This window comes from Halichoerus grypus, chromosome 10, assembly GCF_964656455.1.
Source record: "Halichoerus grypus chromosome 10, mHalGry1.hap1.1, whole genome shotgun sequence".
In the NCBI taxonomy this organism is placed as follows: domain Eukaryota; kingdom Metazoa; phylum Chordata; class Mammalia; order Carnivora; family Phocidae; genus Halichoerus; species Halichoerus grypus.
Genome location: NC_135721.1, coordinates 76,070,781 through 76,088,042, shown reverse-complemented (window position 1 = coordinate 76,088,042; position 17,262 = coordinate 76,070,781). Strand labels below are relative to the sequence as shown.

The 17,262-nt window shown below is 38.7% G+C and overlaps 1 protein-coding gene across 1 annotated transcript in view; it reads right to left on the bottom strand.

The window, feature by feature from the left end:
* The window catches only part of VWA3B (von Willebrand factor A domain containing 3B), a 221,656-nt gene that overhangs the window by 136,018 nt on the left and 68,376 nt on the right, over positions 1-17,262 (bottom strand). Inside the window, exon 8 of the mRNA XM_078057455.1 lies at positions 13,666-13,791. Within this exon, the coding sequence (XP_077913581.1) occupies positions 13,666-13,791 (126 nt within the window). The remainder of the gene's footprint in view (positions 1-13,665; positions 13,792-17,262) is intronic.

Here is a 17,262-nt window from a genome sequence, read left to right as displayed (position 1 = left end):
TTTCAGGTGTACAATAGGATTCAACAATTTTACATATTTCTCAGTGTTCATCAAGATAACTGTACTCTTAATTCCCTTTATCTGTTTCACCCCTCCCCTCCCCTCCCCACCTGACCTCCTCTCTGGCAATCACCAGTTTGCTCTCTGTATATGAGTCAGCTTTTCGTTTGTCTCTCTTTTTTCTTTGTTTGTTTTGTTTTATTTAAGTTTCACATATGAGTAAAATCATATATTTGTCTTTTTCTGACTGACTTATCTCACTCAGCTTAAATACCCTAGGTTGATTCATGTTGTTTTGCAAATGGCAAGATTTCATTATTCTTTATGGCTGAATAATATTCCATTGTGTATATATACCACATCTTCTGTATTCTTTCATCCATTGATGGGCATTTGGGCCACTTCCATATCGTGACTATTGAAAATAATGCTGCAATAAACAAAGGGGTGCATATATCTTTTTGAATTAGTGTTTTCATTTTCTTGGGTAAATACACAGCAGTGGAATTACTGGATTTATATGGTAATTCTATTTTTAATTTTTTGAGGAACCTCCATACTGTTTTCCACAGTGGCTGCACCAATTTGCATTCCCACCAACGGTGCACAAAGATTCCCTTTTCTCTACATCCTCACCAACACTTGTTATTTCTTGTCGTTTTTATTCTAGCCATTCTGACAGGTGCAAAGTAATATTTCATTGTGGTTTTATTTTGCATTTTCCTGATGAGTAGTGGTGTTGAGCATCTTTTCATGTGTCTGTGGGCCCTCTGTATGTCTTCTTTGAAAAAATATCTATTCAGGTCCCCTGTCCACTTTTAAATTGGATTATTTGCTTTTTTGTGTGTTGAGCTATATAAGTTCTTTATATATTTTTGATATTAACCCCTTATCAGATGTATCATTTGAAAATATCTTCTCTCACTTAGTAGTTTGCCTTTTTTTGTTGATGATTTCCTTCACTGTGCTAAAACTTTTTTAGTATAGTCCAATAATTTAGCTTTTGTTTCCCTTGTCAGAAAAGAAATATCTAGAAAAATGTTTCTACAGTCGATGTCAAAGAAATTACTGCCTATGTTTCCTTCCAGGAGTTTTATGGCTTCAGGTCTCACATTTGGTCCTTAATCCATTTTAACTTTATTTGTGTGTATGGTGTAAAACAGTGATCCAGTTTTCCCAACACCATTTGTTGAAGAGATTATCATTTTCCCACTGTATGTTCTTGCTTCCTTTGTTGTAAATTAACTGACCATAAAAGCATGGGTTTATTTCTGGACTTTCTATTCTGGTCCATTGATATTGTGTCTCTTTTTGGGCCAGTACCATATTGTTTTGATTAGTATAGCTTTGTAGTATGTCTTGAATATGGGATTGTGATACCTCCAGGTTTGTTCTTTTCCAAGATTGCTTCGGCTATTTGGGGTCTTTTGTGGTTCCATACGATTTTAGGATAATTTGTTCTGTGAAAAATGTTGGTATTTTGATAGGAATTGCATCAAATCTCTAGATTGCTTTGGGTAGTATGGACATTTTAACAATAGTGGCTCTTCTAATCCATGAGCACAGACTACCTTTTTATTTGTATTGTCTTCAGTCTCTTTTATCAATGTTTTATAGTTTTCAGAGTACAGATCACCCATCTCTTTAGTTAAGTTTATTCCCAGGTATTTCATTCTTTTTGGTACCATTATAAATGCAATTGTTTTCTTAATTTCTACTTAATAATGTTACTTCGTTATTAGTACATAAAAATGCAATAGATTTCTGTATGTTAATTTGCATCCTGCAACTTCACTGAATTCATTTATCAGTTCTAGCAGTTTTTTGATGGAGTCTTTAGGAATTTTCTCTAGATAGTATCATGTCATCTGCAAATAGTGAAAGTTTTACTTCTTCCTCACCAATTTGGTTGCCTTTTTTTTTCTTGTCTGATTACTGTGGCTAGGACTTCCAGTACTATGTTGAATAAAAGTGGTAAGAGTGCACATCTTTGTCTTGTTCCTGATCTTAGAGAAAAGCTCTCAATTTTTCACCACTGAGCATGCTATGGATTTTTCATATATAGCCTTTATTATGTTGAGGTATGATCCCTCTATATCTACTTTGTTGAGAGTTTTTATTATAAATGGATGTTGTACTATGTCAAATGCTTTTCCTTAATCTATGGAGATAATCATATGGTATTTATCCTTCCTTTTATTAATGTGATGTATCACACTGATCAATTTATGAATTTTGAGCCACTGTTGCATCCCTGGAATGAATCCCACTTGAACACGCTGAATGATTTTTTTAATGGATTGTTGGATCTAGTTTGCTAATATTTGGCTGAGGATTTCTACATTTATGTTCATCAGAGATATTGGCCTGTGGTTTTCTTTTTTTGTGGTGTCTTTTTCTGGTTTTGGTATCAGAATAATGCTGGCCTTGGAGAATCAATTTGGAAGGTTGCCTTCCTCTTCTATTTTTTGGATAGTTTGAGGAGAAAAATATTAACCTTTCTTTAAATGTTTGGTAGAATTCACTTGTGAAGCCATCTGGTCCTGGACTTTTGTTTGTTGGGAGTTTTGGGGTTTTTTTGTGGGGTTTTTTTTGGTTTGTTTTTTTGATTACTGATTCAATTTCATTGATGGTAATTGGTCTGTTCAAGTTTTCTATTTTTCCTGCTTCAGTTTTGCAAAGATATATGTTCCTAGGAATTTAAACATTTCTTCTAGGTTGACCAATTTGTTGGCATATAATTTTTCATAATGTTCTCTTATAATCCTTTGTATTTCTGTGGGGTTGGTTAGAATTTCTCCCCTTTCATTCCTGATTTTATTTATTTGAATTCTCTTTTTTTTTTTATGAGTTTAGCTAAAGGCTTATCAGTTTTGTTGATCTTTTCAAAGAATAAGTTGGTTTCTTTGATCTATTCTGTTGTTTTTTAAGTTTCTATTTCATTTATTTCTGCTCTAATTTTTATTATGTCTTTACTTCTCCTAGCCTTGGACTTTGTTTGTTCTTCTTTCTCTGGCTCCTTTAGGTGTAAGGTTAGCTTGTTTGAGATTTTTCTTGCTTCTTGAGGTAGGCCTGTATTGTTACAATCTTCCCTCTTAGAAGAGCTTATGCTGCATCCCAAAGATTTTGGACCATTGTGTTTTCATTTTCATTTGTCTCCATGTATTTTTTATTTCCCCTTTGATTTCTTGGTTGACCCATTTATTGTTTAGTAGCATGTTATTTAGCCTCCATGTTTTTGTGTTCTTTGCAGATTTTTCTCTTGAGATTGATTTCTATTTTCATACCACTGTGGATGGAAAAGATGTACAATATGATTTCAGTCTTCTTGAATATATCAATCATTTTGTGGCCTAACATGTGATCTATTCTGGAAAATGTTGTGAACATATGTTCTCAATTCCCTTGTGTATACACCTAGGAGTGGAATTGCTGGGACATAAGCTAACTCTATTCTAACATTTGAAGAATTGCCAGACTTTTCAAAGTGGTGCACCATTTTATATTCCCACCAGCAAGGTATAAGGGTTCCATTTTCTCCATATCTTGCCAACACTTGCTATTTTCTATCTCTTTTACTATAGCCATCCTTGTGGGTGTGAAGTGTTATCTCACTGTAGTTTTCATTTACATTTCTCTTACAACATCTTTTCATGTGCATCTTGGCCATTTGTATATCTTCTTTGGGGAAATTTCTGTTTAAAATTTTTGTCTATTTTTCAATTGGGCTATTGGGTCTTTTTTCTATTAAACTGTAAGAGTTCTTTATGTCTTCTGGATACTAGATCCTCATCAGACATATGATATGCAAATATTTTCTCCTATTCTGTGGATTGTCTTTTCACATTTTTCCAGTTTTATTGAGAAAAATTAACATACATCATCACTTGCTGCTTATTAATCAGCCCTGTCAACATTCATTTAACCATAAAGAGCTTTAGAGGTGTAAGTTTAAGGCATGCAGCATGATGGTTTGATTTTTATATATTGTGAAATGATTATCATAATAGTTTCAACTAATACAACTAATAGTTTCTCATACAAATACAATAAAAAGAAAGAAAAAAAGGAAAAATTTTTCTTCTTGTGAGAAGAAGTCTCAGGATTTACTGTCTTAACAACTTTTCTATATATCATATAGCAGCATTAGCTATAGTCATCATGTTGTACACTACATCTCTAGTACAGACATACCTCATCTTATCACACTTCTCAAATACTGTGTGTTTTACAAATTGAAGGTATGTGTCTACTTTGCATTGAGCAAGTCTATCAGCACCATTCTTCCAACAGCATTTGCTCATCTCATGTCTCTGTGTCACATTTTGGTAATTCTCATAATATTTTAAACTTTTTCATTATTATTACATTTGTTATGATGATCTGTGATCAGTATGACTTGCTGAAAGCTCAGATGGTGGTTAGCATTTTTTTAGCAATAAAGTAATTTTTGAATAAGGTATGTACATTGCTTTTTTAGACCTAATGTTATCACACACTTAACAGATTACAGTATAGTGTACACATAACTTTTTATGCACTGGGAAACCAAACAATTTGCTTGACTCAATTTATTGTGATATTCACTTTACTGCAGTGGTCTGGAACCAAACCCACACTATCTCCAAAGCATTCCTGTATTGATATATGCAGTTGTCTTTTAAATCATATAGGAAAAAAAAAAGTTACAGTAAACAAAAACTACATTTGTACTGTCTTTTATGTTTACCCATGTAGTTAACAGTGTCCTTTATTTCTTCATGTGGATTCAAGTTACTCTCTAATATACTTTCATTTCACCCTGAAGGACTTCCTTTAATATTTTTCTGGTAGGGAAGGTGTGCTAACAATGACATCTGTTTTTGTTAATCTTGAATGTCTTAATTTCTCCTTCTTTTTGATGGGCAGTTTTGCCAGATATAATATTCTTGGTTGACAATCTTTTTCTTTCACCACTTTGAATATTTCATCCCACTGCTTCTGACCTCCGTGGTGTCTGATTAGAAATCAGCTTTTCATTTTATTGAGGATCCCTTGCATATGGTGAGTCACTTCTGCCTAGATGCTTTCACAATTCCCTTTTTGAGTCTGGTGCTTTCTGTTGTGAAAGGTTATTAATTATTGATTCAATTTCTTTAATAGATATAGGCCTATTCAAATAGTCTGTTTCTTCTTGTGGAAGTTTTGACAGATTGTCTTTCATGGAATTGACCCATTTTATCCATTGACCCAGTCAAATCTGTGGGCACAGAATTTTCTAATACTTCTTTATTATCCTTTTAATACCCATGGGATCTCTGGTGATGTCTCCTCTTTAATTTTTGCTATTTGTATGTTCTTTTTTTCTTAGTTAGCCTGGCTAGAGGTTTATTGATTTTATTGTCTTTTCAAAGAACCAGCTTTTGATTTTGTTGGATTTTCTCTAGTGATTTCTTGTTTTCAACTTCATTGATTTCTGCTCTAATTTTTATTGTTTGTTTGTTTGTTTTTCTTCTGGGCACTTTAGATTCAATTTGCTCTTCTTTTTCTAGTTTCCTAAGATGGAAGCTTATTGATTTTAGACCTATCTTCTTTTCTAATTTATGCATTCAATGTTATAAATTTTCCTCTAAGCACTGCTATCACTGCATCCTACAAATCTTGATAAGTTTAACTTTCATTTTCATTTACCACAGTCACTTTTTAATAACATGATTCTAGCTCTGACGTTTCAACATAGTTTGTGTTACATTCCAACATCCTTCCTAAATTTAATGCATCACATCTACAGGATTCTAATGAACTAATTCTTCTCCCACATTTTGGGGGAAGTTTTTCAGTGACATCTTAATTCTGACTTGTGGAACCATTACATGATATTCTTACACAAATGTTTTTCTGTTTCTTTTTTTAATCTGGAAAATACAGGGTTACTACCTATAAGAAAATGCATGTTTGAGTTCAACAAAATCCTGGCCCTTTTAGCAATATCACTTGCTGCTTATTAATCAGCCCTGTCAACATTCATTTAACTATAAAGAGTTTTAGAGGTGTAAAAGCATGCTGGAAAAAATTCAGTTCTGGGAAGAAATATTACCTTCTCTTTTGCCTTGTCGGAAGTATGAGCACTCTGACAAGTGTTAGATTTGCTTCTAGTTACATAAGAAACCAGCTGTGCCCTGCCCCAGATCTCATCCTGCAAGTCTTATTTGAACAAAAGGGAAATATATACTTGAGACAGTAAATATGTACAAGGGCTCTGTAAATTAGTCTGCTTTGCTTTCAGATCTTAAGTCATCATGTTGGTAAAATAGTCCTCACCTACTACATTGATTGGCCATCACTGGTAGAGAACAGAGAACTCGTATATGTTCTTCTCTGTATATATCAGAATCCAAAGATCTTGGAATAAAAGATTCAGAAACATGGTATTCCCACACTTGACAGGCCCATGTCTTTACACCAAGAATGCTCGCTTCATCCAACAGTGTGTCACTCACAGCTATATGAACTCCAGACTTGTAGTCAATTGCCTCTCCTGCTTCTCTGTTTGGTCTCTCTAGAGTGCTTCAGTCTTAATAGATCCAAACAAGCTTCATCATGTTTACCCACAAACCTGGTTCTCCTCCAGCATGGTATCCATCTAGGAGCTTAGCTCTGACACCTATAACTTCTGTACCCCCAAGTCCTGCCTAGTTCAATATCTGAATCTTCCCTCAGATCTGCCCACTTATCACCTCTCACTTACATATCTTAACTCCCTTCCTTCATCGTCACTTGGCCTCCCTCTTTTAATCTGTTTCCCACCCAGTAGCCAAAATGATTTTTTTTTCAAAGTGATTTTTTTCTAAATGCAAATCTGATTTTATCATTCCCTTGCTTAAAATCTTCCAACGGTTTCTTACTGGTCTTAAATGAAGGACTGACATCTCATATGATGACCTACTGACCCAGCATGACCGGGTCCTTGCCTACCTTTCCAGACTCATCAAGGGCCAACTGCTAACTTGATCTCTGAGCTCTACCCACACTCATCTTTTCCAATTCTTCTAAAGTGCTATACTCCCTCCTGGCTCAGGACCTTTGCATGTGCCATTCTGTTGCCTAGCATATACTCTTCCCTTACTCCCACCTCTTCACCTCATTAACTTGACTCCTCAACCCTCAGATATCAGTTCCAATAACATTCCCTCAGTAAAGCATTCCTTGATCCCAGAAAATAAATAGCTCAAGAGCTCACACTTTTCCTTAGTCACACTATTCCAGTTGGTAATTATACTTCCACGCGCATGTCTCACCAAGCAAGAAATGGTACAAGGTGCTGCTTTATGAGCGCCCATTCCATGTCCGTTTTACTTACCATGATACTCATCATCTAGCACAGAACTACATATAGTAAGCACTCAATAAATGAAAGAAAAAATAAATGGATTAACCTTCTCGTAGACAGCATTACATTCTAACTATGTGATAGCACAGTTCTAAATGTTTTACATGTATTTACTCATTTAAGTCTCACAATAGCCCTGTGGAGTAGGTATTATCATTATCATCCCAATTTTGCAAATAAGGAAACTGAGCCACAGATAATAAATGTCTTGCCAAGTGTCACACAAGAGTGGGGAGAGCCAGGATTAATATCTTTCTAATTCCAAATCTGTGTACTTCACCAGAACTTAAGGCAACAGAGACATCTGGCTGGTGGTTTAATACAATGATAATAAAAACAAGCATTGCCCCCCTCTTCATGTGTTTAAAAAAAAAAAGTGCTCAAAACTCCTGAAGAGCTCTTGGTTGGAAATGCCTGTAGGGCTTCAGTGTGCCTCTAGTCCCTTCTTTGTCATTTGACATTGAGTTTGATATTTTGAACCAAGCAAATATTGAGAGTCCAATTTGGCATGACTATACAACATGATTAGACTTATTATCTCCAGTGAGTAATAAAATGGCTGTGAAGGTTATTACAAATGAGGAGCTCCTGAAATGATGAGCTGCAGCATCATCCAAAGAAGAGTCAAGTCTCCCTAACTTGGACAAATTCTTGAACGTTTTGTGAGAAAAGCCATCTTTTCATTTGAGAGTCATGCCTGGCACACTCAAACACACACACACACAGAATGCTCAGATGCATTAACACCAATATCTCTGAACAGCTCAGCACCTCAGGAGTGATCCACATCCTCTTTTACTTTATTAACATCTGCACTGAGGTATAACTGACATACGGTAAACCACACACATTTAAAGTGTACAAATTGATACATCTTGATATATGTATGGTTAAGTTTATATTTATCATTTTGCCATTTGTTTTCTATTGGCCCTATTTGTTCTTGGCTCTCTTTTTCCCTTCTGACAGATCTTGGATTGAGTATTTCTAATTCCATTTTATCTCCTTTGTTGGCTTGTTTTGTTATTTAGTAGTTACTTTAGGTATATAGCAAACATCTTCAATATATCATACCCTAATTTCAATTAACAGTATAGGACTTCATGCACAAGTTTAAGAACCTTGTAATAGCATACTTCCATTTCTCCCTTCCTGGATTTGTTTTTTGTTTTGTTTTGTTTTGCAAAGCATTGGTTTGTTGTTGTTGTTTTAATTGTAGTAAAACATATATAACATAGAATTTATCATTTTAGATATCTTCAAGAGTGCAATTAAGTGGCATTTAGTATTGATATTGTGGTGCAACCATCACCACCATCCATCTCCACAACTTTTTCAGTATCCCAAACAGAAACTGTTTACCCATTAAATAATAACTCTCCATTCCCCACTCCCCCAACCCTTAGTAACCACTATTCTACTTTCTGTCTCTATAAATTTGACTATTCTAGGGACCTCATATATGTGGACTCATACAATACTTGTCATTTTGTGTTCGCCTTATTTCACTTAGGGTAACACCTTTGAGATTTATCCATGTTGTAGCCTATGTCAGAATTTCCTTCCTTTTAAAGTTTGAATAATATTCTATTGTATGTACATACCACTGTTTATTTATCCATTCATCTGTCAGTGGACATTTGGGTTGTTCATCTTTAGAACTTCTAATGCTGCTATTCCGCTCCTGCTTTTATGCTATTGTTGTCATACATTTTACTTAGACATATGTTATAGACCCCACAGTACACAGATATTATTTCTGTTTAGTCAATTGTCTTTTAAAGATACCTAAATAGAAAAATATTGTATATTTATCCATGTAGTTATCTCCTGTGTTCTCTATTCCTTTGTGTAGCTCCATTATTTCCATTCATTTTTCCATTTAAAAATATCATTATCCTCCTGCCTGAAGGGTTTCCTCTAATATTTCCTGAAGGGCAGATGTGCTGATAATAAGCTCTTTCAGCTTTCATGTATCTGAAAACATCTGTATTTTGCCTTTTTATTTTTGAAAGACATAGACTATAGAATTCTAGGTTGAAAATTTAAAGTACTGAAAGGGAAAAAATGATGTTGCTCCCCTGTCTTTTCACTTGCAACAAGAATTCTGCTGTTGTGGTTATCTTTGTTCCTTTGTATATAACATTTCTTCTTTTTCCTCTAGTTGCTTTTAAGATTTCCTCTGTATTACTGGTTTTGAACAAATTGATTATGATGTCCCTTGGTATACTTTCCCTCATTTTCTTGTACTTGGCATCCATTGAACTTCTTAGATCTGAGTTATAGTTTTCATCAAACTTGGACATTTTTCAATCTTTATTTCTTCTAATATTTTTCTGTTCCCCCTTCTCTCCTCTCCTTGGAAATTCCATCTACATATATATTTTGGCCAGTTGAAGCTCAATGATGCTCTTTTGTTTGTTTTTCGTTTGGTTTTTACTTGTTTATTATTATTCTTTTTCTCTGAGTGTCTCATTTTGAATAGTTCCTATTGCTGTGTCTCCAAGTTCACTAATCTTTTTCCCTGCAATGTCTAATCTGCCATTGATCCCATTCAGCATGTTTTCATCTAAGATATTTTCTTCCCTAAAAGCTTTTCATCTCTAAAAGTTCAACATACATCTTTTTTTAAAAAACTATATCATCCCTGTTCCTACTTAAATTTTTGAACATATGAAATACAGTTATAATAACTGAATTTCTTTTTCTGTCAATCCTAATGTATCAGTTCCCAGTGAGTCTGGATTGGATTGATAGATTATTAAGGGAAATATTTCCTGCTTCTTTTCACACCTAGTAATCTCTGGAAGCCAGTTGTGAATTTCACCTTGTTGGCTACTGGTTGTTTTTGTATTCTTTTAAATCTTCTGGAACCTTGTTCTGAGATGCAGTTTCATTACCTATAAAGAATTCTTTCCTTCATGTCTTAATTTGATGATTTCCTCAGAGGGCCTAGAGCTCCACTGAATGCTACTCATTCCCCATTACTGAGGCAAGACTTTCCCAAGTAGTCCACCCAGTGCCCCATGAGTTATGAATTATTACACTAGGGCTGTTAAGAATGGGCACTGTTCCTGGCCCTGTGTGAGCACCAAGCTTTTTCTTTCCAATTCTTCCCAATGGATCTTTCCCAGCCTCAGGTAATCTCCCCACATGAAAGAGTTCCTCCATATTGAGCCAAATTCTCAAGCAGCGGGGCTCTGCAGATTTCCAGAGTTCTCCTTCCATGTACCTCTCTCCTCTCTGGTAATTTGTCCTATGAAATCTAGATTTCTTGGCCTCCCTGGACTCTTAGCTCTGTCTCCCAGAATCGGAAGTTTATTGTGCTCCACCTGGAATCCTCCTCCCTACCGCATGGCCTGGAAACTCTCTGAAAGCATTAGGTTGAGATAATCACAGAGCTCACCTTGGATATTCCCTGTATCTCAGGGATCACTGGCCTTCATTTCTTGGTGTCCCATTCTTTAAAAACCATTATTTCAGGGGTGCCTGGGTGGCTCAGTTGGTTAAAAACTATTATTTCATATATTTTTGTCATTCCCCCCCCCCCAAGAGATTTCTCATGTCCTACTCTTGGTAATTAAAAGAGGTCAAAATTACCAGTGACTGGAGTATCTGGCCTCACCAACTTCTTATCCTAGGCATCAAGCTGATGAATCATCCCTGCCAGAAATCACCCTCCTGGCCAGCTGGTCTCTGAACCAGTGCACCTAGCCCAGGGGGCGTGTGGGGGTGCTATGCCTGGGAAGATCGACTTTGTCTAATTCACATGAAGGTTTCACATGCAATGGCAGCCCATCTGACCTCCTCCATCCTAACCCATCCCTCTCCAGATGGCTATGCTATCTCCTTTGACCTAGCAGGCCTTGGGCAGCCAAACTTAGGGAATGGCTATGCCTTCACATGAAGCAGACCCTCCTTTGCCTCAATAACCCTGTGCTGTAGGTGGCAAGAGGAGCAGATCAGACACTCCAAATATGGTCTCTGGGGCCAAAGCAAGGTTATAAAAGTTTCAATGAGTATCCAACAGTGGAAAGGTCCTGACCAAATTTTCCTTTTTAAATAGAAATAGTATACATGAAGCATCTTTTGAAAATGTTTAGTTTTTTTTTAAAAAAAAGAAAATGTTTAGTTTTTAGTTTTGGGTGTGTGTGTGTTAGACTGAAATAAAGGGACAATGATCTATCCTTCTATCAATTACTGAGGCCAACAGCTTTTCTGTTTCCTTTAGAAATAGTATCTAAAAATCTTCTGTTAATCCTCAAGACTAACTTCCCCAAGTTTAAATACTCCCTATTTTAGTCTACTTGTGCTACCACAACAAAATACCATAGACTGGGTGGCTTAAACAACATAAATTCATTTTCTCACAGTTCTGGAGACTGAAAGTCCAAGATCAAGGTGCCCTCAGGGTTGGTTTCTGGTGAAGCATCTCTTTCTGGCTCGTAGACAGTCATCTTCCTACTGTGTCCTCACATAAGTTTTCCTCTGTGCACGCGTGGAAAGAGAGAGGTCTCTGGCGTCTCCTCCTCTTCTTATAAGGACACCAGTCATACTGGATTAGGGTCCCACCCTTATGATCTCATTTAACCTTAACTACCTTTTTAAAGGCCCTATCTCCTCATACAATCACATTGGGGGTTAGAGTCTCAACAGATGAACTCTGCGGGAACAATTCAGTCCACTGTACTACCCCCCCAACACTTGAGCAGCAGGATCACCATTCTCTTTGTGTACCATGGATGCTGACTTTAACCCAAGGCCCCCTGCTTCATTTTCATTCTCTCAGGATGACAGAGGACTCTTTGGGTTCACATTAAGTATGGTGTCACTACAGGCCCCTCCTTGGGGACCCCGGAGAGCTGGCACTGGCAAAGCAACTGCAGCTGTGCTGCCCCAGACCCCCAGCTGGACACCCAGTCACAGTAAAAAGTCACTGTCACAAGGAATTTATCAGGTTGCACAGGGCAAGTTTGCCCATGCCTTTAACCTCCTCCTCCCTCTACACATGTCCCTTCCCCACTTCTCCTCTTCAACTGCATCCCTGCCCCAGCTGGTCTGGCTCCTTGCTCTCCTCCCACATTGACACCTCTGTAATATAGGCAGGGTACCAGGAGGCAATACAGCCTGGCAAAGGTTCCCAAACTTTGCTATACATTAGGATCATTTGGGGAGCTTTCAAAACCCTCAATGTCCAAATCGCATACTTTACGGATTCAATCAGAATGTCTGGGGTGAAAGACAGACTTGGATACTTTTACTGAGGAACTAGGTTCTGAATCCTGGTCTCACTACTTCTAGTTCTGTGGCCTTGGGTAAGTTACTTAACCTAAATGGAGCACCTATCTTATAAGATTGTAGCAAGGTTAAATGAGTGAATACTGTGAAGAGCCTAGCACGGGACTTGCCATGTAAGGTATGTGCTGTAAATGTTAACTACCATTATTACCAGAGGTGCCCTAAATGGAACCAGTGCCCTACAGAGGAAAATCATCTACTAACTCAAGAATTCAGAAAGGAGAATCAGTATACTAACTCTCTAACTGTGAAAGGGAAAAGAGTGAGCTAACATTTATCAAATACCTGCTTGGTGCAAAGCATACATTATTTTACTCAATCTTTATAATCCCTCAAGACGGATATAATTACTTAACAGAAGAATAAACTATAGCTTAAAGAGATTAATTTGGGTCAATGCCTAATGATGGAATTGGGATTTGCAACCAGGACTTTCTCACTCCAAACTCAGGTTCCTCTGAATCCTCTTCTTAACTAGGCCTCCAGCTTTGAACTTCGATGTTTGTCTCTGCATCACCCAATTTTAGCAAAAATCCTGCTAAGTCAGTTTAGCCAGAATCCCCGCACCCTCCACATCTGATCAAATATCTCATAGCCCACCATCCCCAGGTGATATCTGGTCATCCTGGCCTGCCTTCAGCAAGAATCCTGTCAGGTAGGTTTAGCCAGAATCCCTTTTTACCCCTGATGTTTCCGCTTAGTAATTTTCCATCCACCAACCCCACCCCGCTCCTTGGCTACAAATCCCCACTTGTCCATGTTGTAGTCATCACTGAGCCCAGCTTTACACTGAGGCCTCTTCTCCCTAGCAATAGTTACCACCTTCCTGTCCAGCTCGTTTTTCTTGGACAATCTCACACACACACGCACACACACACTCACACTCACTCACTCACATACACACACACATACAAATCATAGCACAACTCTGGAAGAACTCCTCAGGAAACAGCCCTTCATCCCCAACTGGTAACACTATGAACATAAATAGCACCCACCATGGTCTACTTTGTCCACATCGGACTTGGGTGGTTCAGCGACCAGCCTCTGGATCTGGGTCAGAGTGCTGCAGGCTTCCTTCATCTCCCTCCAAATGAGAAACACGTCCTCTCTGACCCCAGCTCCTGGGAAGAGAAACACAGCATGAGTGGGTGGCTATGGCAAGCCCAAGAACTCTCTGGTAGCCCCAGAGGCCTGCTACACACCAGCCAAGTTTCTAGAACATTTCTGAACATCAAATTCCACTTTCCCCACTAATCTGAGAATCAGAACTGAAATCCCTAAGGAAGTGCTGTCACCTCAAGAAATCATAAATGTAGACTTTAGGATGCAATAAATCTTTGTAAATATTTGTAGCAGCCATAATATTTTAAGATGAATTCTTGATAATACTCAAATAAGATAAAGAATAAAATTATTCAAAAGCACCTAACAAAAGCCAGGGTGGGGAACAGAAATTCAGTGGTATATGAAAGTAATAATTCCTAACCTTTCTTGATTAAACTGAGATTTCCCACTTCTCTGAAAACCACCTTCACAGTCCTTATCTTCCCCTAATGTAAGAAATTATTCTTTGGCCTCCTTTTCTGGATCTCTGCTCTCTTAACTAAGGGTTAGGTTTGGCTGTATGATATTTTTTTCAAAATGATATGGCTTCTTAATATAGATATTAATCTCATTCGCACAATCAATCAATAAAATTTTATCCTATGGTAAGAGGTCCAGGCCCTAAGAGATTAGTAGCTTCCAGAGATTAAGGAGGGTGTTGGAGCAGGAGGGAAGTGGGTACAGCCACAGAAGTGCAACATAAGGGGTCCTCTGGTGGTATCTTGACAACATCAATATCAATGTGATGGCTGTGGTAATGTCCTATAGTTTTGCAAGATGCTACCATAGGGGAAACTGGGTAAAGAGCACCTGGGTATCTCTATTATTTCTTAAAACTGTATGTAAACCTACCATTATCTCCACACACCTCTCGATTAGAGCATGCTGCGCACACGAGGCCAGTGGTGAATCCAAGAGGCCACAAGAGAGCTTCCCATTTTCAGTGGCATCCATGGGCCCAGCCACTGGCCTGGTACTACTCAAGACATCACAGGGGCTACCAGAGAGTCGCTGCTCTGGGGTTGCTTCTAATATGGTTCTAGTAACAAGAATTTAGCAGATATCGTCTCAATTTTAAAAGCTCCATTCCAATAAAAAGCTTAAAAAAATCTAACTCAATTTCACAGACTGTATACAGTCAGCTCAGAGAACACTGACGATGTTATCATTAAAGTAAGCTAGTCCAAACTCTCTAATGATAAATACCTTTGAGGGTACCTGCTTTGTGCGTGGTATTGAACTCGGGCCTTTCTAAACATTGTCTCTTTCTCTTTACCACAGCTCTGCAGGCAAATTCTACTCTTGTCCTCATTCTACAGCTGTATAGAAACAGAGGCAGAATGAGTCATCCAAGGTCGCACAGTCAATGAGTGTCAGAGCAGGGAGTCAAACCCAAGTTGGTCTGACTCTACCAACTCTGCCACCCTGCATGGTTGCCCTAGAGAAGGAATGGATGGTTATAGAGGGGTCCCTGCAGCCCCCTCCCTGAGCTGCTACTGAGACCTCCTTACCAAGCCCGTCTATGTAATAGTCCACAGATGCCTGAGATCCTATGTCCACTGAGAATGAGAGACCACCATCAGCCTAGGGGCTGCCCCAGGAGACTCATCTACCCAGGGTGAAAGGACTAACCTTAAGCCACCAGGACAGACCAGGGCAGACCATAGCTGATGTTTCTGACATTCAAATGTAGTCAAGAAGGGCAGGGCGGAAGTAAGGGGATGCCAGGGATCTGGCCCTCCCGAAGCTGGCCAGGTGGAGTAAGAGAGTATTAAAAGCTGTATTCAACAATAAAAAAATTTTAAAAAAAATAAATAAATAAAAGCTGTATTCATAAAGAAGCAAGTGACAAGCCCTGACAGAGATGGAGGGCCACCGTGGCTCTACAGCCATCAACAGCCCAAAGAGTGAAACGTGATGTGTACCCAGCTCCGTGATGGAACTCTAAAAATGTCGCAACCTGCTGCCAAATGCAAACCTTAAGCCCACAGGACTTTCTGACTGCTGCAAAAGCAAAACTGACTTCCAGCTGCTTACTGTAGCACAGAGGTGTTAAGTAGCAGAATCCTCTCTTTAAAAGTTTTGAATGAGTCAAGGCTTGTCAATTTCCATTTTCCCCAGACTTGTCAATAGTATCTTAAGAGGCAGTGAACCACAGGTCAGCAACAAAGGAAAAATTCAAGAAAACTGAGTTGCTCTTGATGATCCAGAAACAGGACAGTGTATTTAAGGGGCAGTAAGTGACAGCATGCTCCCTGTGCAAGTAGTAACCAGATTATCAATACACCGGTTTAGTCATTATAATTAGGCAGCTACAGAGTCCTATGCTGGTGATCAGAAAAAAAAAAAAAAAAAAACAACTCAAAACTGTCCATTTAACCAGGTTTGCTTTAAAAACAAAACAAGAAAAACTACAGAGCAATAAAAAGCATAACTTAGGATGTAGAGGTTTTATTTTGTTATTCCATAGGCAGTGAGGAAGGGCTGCCATTTTTAGCAGGGTCACTTCTAAGGGACTTAGCTGGGATATCAAGCAGTTGCAGCCCAGGGAGACAGCCCTACTGAAGACCGAGAGGATGGAGGACAAGGCACAGGAAATCCCAGTATTCAGAGAGCTCTGTGAATTTAGATGCCATAGGCTAAACCAGAGAGGAGACAAAATCATGAGGAAGCCACACGGATTTTGATCACCAAGGTACAAGCCAGCCAAGATCTGTTACGCACAGAAGCAGGATATGGTTCCTCAAAGAGACATCCAGACAAACTACAAAATCTTCCAACCCAAACGTCCCCCTCCTGCACCAAGCCCTGATATCTCCCATGTGCCATGAGGTAGCAATTTGAAGGCTCACAGAATTCTGACACCAGCTGGGAGAGATGTCATGTCTGCTGTTTTTCATTAGCACCCGGTATTGATTTCTCAAACTGGCTGGTTTAACAAATGAAATGAGCCCCAGGTCAGGTATGTTTTGATATGTCAGGGGAACACCACCTCCCTGTCAAATCTTCCATGTCTCACCTACAGGATAAAGTCCAGTTGTCAGAGTACAATTCATTAATTATTCATTTGGCAAATATTTGTCGAGCACTTACTATGTGGTAGATGGGCACTGCCAGTGCTGAGGGCCCTGCTCCCTGCGTTGCAATCGAGTCCAGGGTTCAAGGCCCTGTAACATTCCCAAATGCTCTGCCACCTGGTCAGGGCACTGTCCTCCCAGCCCTCTAGGGCCCCTGTATGCCACTATCTTCACCATCAGGAAACCCAGAGCTCTCCACTGCACTCACCCCACCCTTCATTCAAGGCACTGTCCAGCCTCTGCCATCAAGGTTGGCCCAGCCATCCTAGCAAACAGTGATCGGCCTCCAGCTCCTTCTCAATCCCATGGAAGGCATTAGCCGCAACCACCGTTCTCAGTCCTTTTGCTTCCAGGACACACTCTCAGGTCCCCCTCTCCCCCATTAGATAGGCTGACAGTATATGCAATTCC